Source organism: Triticum dicoccoides, chromosome 2B (genome assembly GCF_002162155.2).
Source record: "Triticum dicoccoides isolate Atlit2015 ecotype Zavitan chromosome 2B, WEW_v2.0, whole genome shotgun sequence".
Classification (NCBI taxonomy): Eukaryota; Viridiplantae; Streptophyta; class Magnoliopsida; order Poales; family Poaceae; genus Triticum; species Triticum dicoccoides.
Window position 1 is genome coordinate 734,629,363 of NC_041383.1, and position 6,230 is coordinate 734,635,592.

Here is a 6,230-nt window from a genome sequence, read left to right on the forward strand (position 1 = left end):
AATACATAGTTGGTCCAGCTCCAAAAATAAGTAAATACATTATCGGTACTAGAATGTTGGAAATAGTAAAGGAAATAGTTATGTTCAACTAGAAGAATGGAAACAAGCTAGAGACTCAAAATCTGACCATGTGTTTTTCATAATTTTTATTTCTGTTTTTTTCGAAAGATGGTCTTATAAGAGTTGGACAACTTTAAATGAACTAGTACACAAAAAGGTTTCGTCATTTAAGAAAATTAAAATTGCTGTAGACCCAACGAATTACTAGTTCCAACCATGGGTGGAGCGAAATCCTGTGATGGCTATTCATTTAAGTCTCTGTGTAGCACTCCCCACAAATTTGGGTAGCACCGCCAGATCTTTAACATTTTATTAAGTATGAATTTTTAAAGTTTGAATTTCAAAAGTTTAACGTTCCCTTAATTTCTGAAATTTTATATATTTGAAAAGGTTTAACTTCTAAAAACTGAATTTCTTAAAAGTTTCAAAATTTAAAAGTTACACCATGAACAAAGTTGGTGCTGCAATTTCTAAAAGTTACCAAAAATGGGCAGTTTGACCCGGCGTTGAATTTCTAAAATATATGTTTGCCTGACTCAACTAACTAGTTTTGTAGTCTGAATATTTATTCAGCATCCCTCTGTTTTTTATTTCAAAGTGTGCACACGTTTTAAAAAACCATGGGTTTGTGCTACTCATCATCAATGGTGTGCACCTTCTAAAATTTGACCCATGGATGTATTATAGTACACACTGTTTTTATTAAGAGTCTGGGTCTAATTAGATACTCCCCCGTCTCTGAAAAGAGGGTCCATAACTTTTTTCTGAAGTCAAACATCGTAAAGTTTGACTAATTTTGTAGCAAAAATTATCAAGACCTATGAAAATAAATTTGATATCATTAGATAATCATTAAAACATATTTTTATATTATATCTATTTTTGATTGTAGAAGCGCTCGAGGTCTTAGCACTTCACCTTGCAAATTTTCTTTTGTGAATGTTCTTTTGTCCGTATTTTCTCCATTGGTAACCATCACTGTAAGGCGAGGCTGTAATCTCCTTCTTGATAACCTCGTTTTCTCTGCCCTTCCTCGGGGGAGCAACCTCTTCTCCACCACTATATTGTTCCATGGAGACAACAGCACAGCAACACATCTGGTAAATGAAGAAAACACAAGAGTGCATATAGCCAGGAAAAATGACAAGAGTCGGTACTCGGTAGTGTACCAGATACGCATGTCCTTCGCCGGAGCCCGCTCATCGATGCTACCCTCAGTGATCGTTGCCGCTGGCGATGCCATCCTGTCTACCACCGATCTGCTGCTCTCTCGAGAATTGAGCATGAACAGAGACACCATGAACACCCGGGAGAGCTCCTGGCTCATCTCTGCGGCCCTCTCCTGTCCACGTCGGTCGAGCGGACTACGGCGCAGCAGTGCAAGGAGCCTCATGTTGAGATCGTACCCACTGACGAGCTCCTGCGATAGCTGTTCTATGGCCTCTTGCCCGAAGGCCATCTTGAGACTGTGAGTCGCACGAGGTTTCGGCGACTGAAGTATTGTAGGACTAGGAGGTGGTCTAGCAGCTGAAGCTATTTATATTGGGGAGACGGACACGAACACTACACTGAGTCATTAATGAGGGTATGATCACCTCCATACATCTACTCCCTCTGTCTCACAATATAAGACGTTTTTACAAGATAAAAGGGAGTAGAAACAACAACTCTGTTTACTGGTCATATGTTCAACTTCTATGATTAGTTCTAGAGGATTCCCGAAATGTTTTATCATTTATAATGGTTTCAAAGCGAACGGTGTTTAAAAATTAAAGCCTCCAGAGCAGTTGTGGAAAGTCAGACTCTTTGAGCTACATCCATATTTTTTCCTACTATCACCACTGCACCACCACCTCCACCAGCCGAGATGGCCATGGCATAGGCTGCCGCCCGCAGCTCGTGTCGCCCTCGCCCCGAGCCACCGCGTGGCCAGATCTGGCCAAACCGCCGCTGCACCAGCTGTGTCCGCCACCACTAACTCCTAGCATGCACCGCCACCACGCCACCCGTCACACAGCTGCCACATGACCATCGCAGCTCTGCTCCAACTCACCGTCACCCTGCAGTGTCCACCACCTAGCGCCGCACTCCAGCCCAGCCGGCCCACCTCTCGTCAAGGCCACTGCGTGAGAGGACGAGAGGGCCCGCCCACCGCTGATGCCATGCGCCCTCTGGCGGCGGCGAGGGAGGAAAGATGAAGAGAGGGGCTGGTGGCGGTAGCTAGATTTCTCTCCCAGTTGCCCGCGGGAGGGGGGGGGGGATGGGGAGGGGAGTGAGTGGAGTTTTTTTCCCATCGATTGAATGGCAACATGAGCGATTTGAGTTTTGATACATATTACTTGAAATTACCATATTAAAATTCAAAGATAGATAAGGTCCAAATTTAACATAAACAATGATAATAATGGTCGAGGTGAGACTACACCGACGGCATAATCTAAAGATAATGCAAGTGCACGACATAGCAAGGATCATTGTCGTCGTGTGAAGATATCTCCATCATTATGATGTTGGGCTCCTCGGCACCCCTCCTTCGGGGCCCACTCTCAGCCCCGACGGCGATCTTAGCGACGGAAGCACCCGTCACCGCCTTGAGCATCCGCTCCTCCTCCACCGCCATGGTGGCAGAAGCATATGCATCCATTTTGAGCATCCACTCCTCATCAGTCACGCCAGCGGTCACGGCTATGGCCTCCACAGTGGAAGCATCTATTGTTTACTAGCTCATCCGCTCCACTTCAGCGGGGGTGAGCTCATCCTCCTAGAGCTCCTAGGACTCCATGAGATTGCCCCAATCGATCTCATCACTGGATTCATGGGGGCGCATGGCGAGGTGGAATGACACTGGCGGGGCGAGGAACGAGAGAGGAACACCCCTCCATCGTCAGGCCAGACTAGCGAGTGGTGCGGCTCCCGTGTCCACGAGCATGGGTAATTGAGGGAATTTGTTAAAATGTGGTTTTCATTCCCTACCCTTTATGTTGGTAATTTATTTTAAAGGGTGGGTGTTTTAAAGGCTCTACTAGAGTTGCTCTAAGTTCCCTAGAAATAGGGACTCATGAGTGCTTTTGGGTTGTGGGTTTCATGAAGACACTATGCGTTATCGATTAAACAATACGCGCGATTGTCTGTGATGTTACATGAAGGCTCTATTCTTTATCGATCAAATGAATGATTAATTGGAGTATCTTTTATTATCTTAGCCTACACCTCTCAGTTACTCATTCATTTGTCTGTGGTGTTGTAGGCCGAAAGGTTGATTGACGGTATTAACAGTGTGTGTGGGGTCCTCGATTGCTGCATTGTTGTGCTCGTGATTAAAGGTACTTCCACGACACTATACAAAACTAGTAGAGTGCCCGTGTGTTACCACGGGCTTTTGAAATAGTTTGCAAGAGTTACATGTTATAAATTTCACACGTACAAACAATATAACACAAACACAATTATTGAAGTCCAATTTTACAATGTAAATTGATAACAAAAAGAAAGATTAACGACACGTGCATGTAACAAACTGAGCGATGTTCGACCTTAACATCTATTACAAAACTATCAATATCTAGATGATGCGCTTAAAAAATTCTTTCACAATATCAGGAAAGTTGCCTTTAGCTTCATTCCCACGATGTTTTAGCAAGTATAATAAAAATTGTTTCCTCAACTCATACCCATCTTGCACAAACATTATATGTAGTTGGTATGAAAATTTCACGCCAAAGATCTTAAAACATGTAATGTGTTGGAGATATGCCCTAGAGGCAATCATGTATGATGATATTTCCTATGTGTTTATGAATTAAGATAGTCCTTGGACATTATCAATAATGTGTATCAGCAAGTACGTGACTTATTTGTGGGACTATGCATTGTATGATGACTGTCCTAAAAGGTCCCTAGTCGAAAGGGTTGTGTGGACGCGCAGCCGACTAGACTAGCATATGACACGGTCGATGGCTTGGTCTCACTAGCCATGGAGCATTGGATGCTAACCGGATAATATGGACTTGGAAAGGTCTGGTCAGATTCGACGTAGTCGGATCCGAGTCGAGATAAGGTCCGAGTCGGACAGACCCAACTATGAGACGTAGCGATATGTCATCTGTGAGTCTATAGTACAACATACATTCTATGTCCTAAGACCTGAGCTTACGCATGTACTCGAGATGGTAACAGACTTGCTTTGGGCCCACCAAACGCTACTCCGTGACTGGGTAGTTGCAAAGGTAGGTTTCAGGTTTGTCCAGTCCCATGCTGCGACACATGGTCGAGCAAGATGGGATTTGCCCCTCCGATTAGGAGAGATATACTTTGGGTCCCTCGTGTGATCCGACCAGGATAAGCATGGCCATGCAACTAGGATTATGAGATGATCCGGATAGTGGTCGGAATCACTGGAACGAGAAAGAGGTCGGGCTAGCACAAGGATGACAATCTCGCCTTGAGCCCGACAACATATATCGTGTGGCAAAGGGAAGAGAAGTGTGACACGTTGTACAGGTTCGCCTAACCAGCTTCATAGTCTTCTTGGTGTTCGGCATGCCTTGCTAGAGGCCGCTACCAACTATGTAGTTCGGAGGTGATCCGAACTGCGACCAAGCCGACTTGAACCTAAGGGGTCGCGTGCTTAAGGGAAGGAACCTACGAGGTAGGATCCGAAGACACTGGTCGGATGTGATTCGAACTGTATTTGGATTATGGCCGAGTAGACTTGTGGGCTTTAGGGTCCGTGCGAGGCCCAAGTGTTGAGCCCGCGACGGACGCTTATATAAAGTGGAGGTGCGGTACACTCATGCGATTGATCGCTTCGGCGCTGCAACTAGGGTTTGCATGTGTTGCGAATAGCCACCTCCAGCTGCCGACTATGTGATCGGACCTAGCAGTCCGCCGCACGATGTTCCTCCTGCACGCGCGGATACCGTTAGAGGCGGTGCACTTGCGCTGCTCCGGCGAACTTGTACGTGGGATCGGACGACCGACTGTTCGAGGGAGATCGGATGAGGAGGAGACGATCCACGCGGACGCGCTGCCCCCACTCTTCTTCTGCTGCATGGCACTGCACGTCTAGTGGTAACGATCTGTGATCCATCTCGCATAGCATGTTCTAGGTTGTTCTGCGTGTAGGAAATTTTAATTTGCAGTCGATGCACCCTACCGTAGATCCCAACAGTGGTATCAGAGCCTCTGCTGTAGGATTTGGATTCAGATCGTATGCATATTAGATATGTGAAGGCGGTAGATGAGATCTGTTGTCGTTGATAAAATCGGCTATGTGCACGGTTGATGTGATCAACTGCACATGGGATCGTTGAGGCTATGTTTTCTGCCAATCGGGATCGATGAGGTCATGACACGATCTACCCCTACCGGTCGGTCATCCACCATCGGGGTTAACAGTGAAACGTAAATCTGAATCGGATTTGCGATGATCGATATGATCAGTCAAATCATAAAATTCGGCGTGAACGGAGTTCAGATGCGATCTGTGATTTCTGAAAACGTGTGCGTAGCGCCGTGTATTTCGTACCCGATACACAAACCTGTAGAATGCGATTCTATGCATAACTTCGTTTTGCAGGTTTGATGTGAATAGTATGGCTCATGTGTATGTGATGCATGTGTGTAATTTATACGTGGCCTGCGTGTCATGTTTGTCAGCCGGCAGGAGCCAAAGTTCTGTCATTATATTGTGTAACGACATGCGTGTCGACTTGTGACTCTATGTAAATTCATTACTAGTTGTAGTAGTTGGATAATAGAGATTAGGTTGATGGCTTAGCGTCCTGGCGTGACAAACAAGAGGGAGTTTCTAGATGGTCATCGGAATCAGAGCCGACTTGGAAGAACGTCCATGAAGGAGCCATACTATTACACAATATATGTTTATATGTGATTGTTATGCTTCTTTGATTCTATGCATGTTAGAATGGTAGAATGATCCCTCATGAATATCAAGCGAATTGCCATCCCTGATGTTGAACATTCGCACATCAAGTACGTCTAGTAGTGGGCTCATAAAATTGAGGTACTGCTGGGTGTCCTTGAACTGAAGAGTTCGTGTCGGACACGGACATGCACTGCATCAGGTTAACTTGACAAGGCTATCAAAACGGTTTTGGGCCTTGTGGCAAAGAAGGTTGGGAGCCAGGGTATGAGATACCTTCACGACC

General features: G+C 45.5%; 1 protein-coding gene across 1 annotated transcript in view; it reads right to left on the reverse strand.

Annotated features, from left to right (window-relative positions):
• The window catches only part of LOC119361282 (probable WRKY transcription factor 70), a 2,913-nt gene extending 1,394 nt beyond the window's left edge, over positions 1 to 1,519 (reverse strand). Inside the window, exons 1-2 of the mRNA XM_037626572.1 lie at positions 1,230 to 1,519; positions 979 to 1,119 (exon numbers count right to left, since the gene is read on the reverse strand). Coding sequence (XP_037482469.1) covers positions 979 to 1,119; positions 1,230 to 1,519 — 431 coding nt within the window. The remainder of the gene's footprint in view (positions 1 to 978; positions 1,120 to 1,229) is intronic.
• Between the last annotated feature and the right edge of the window lie 4,711 nt (positions 1,520 to 6,230).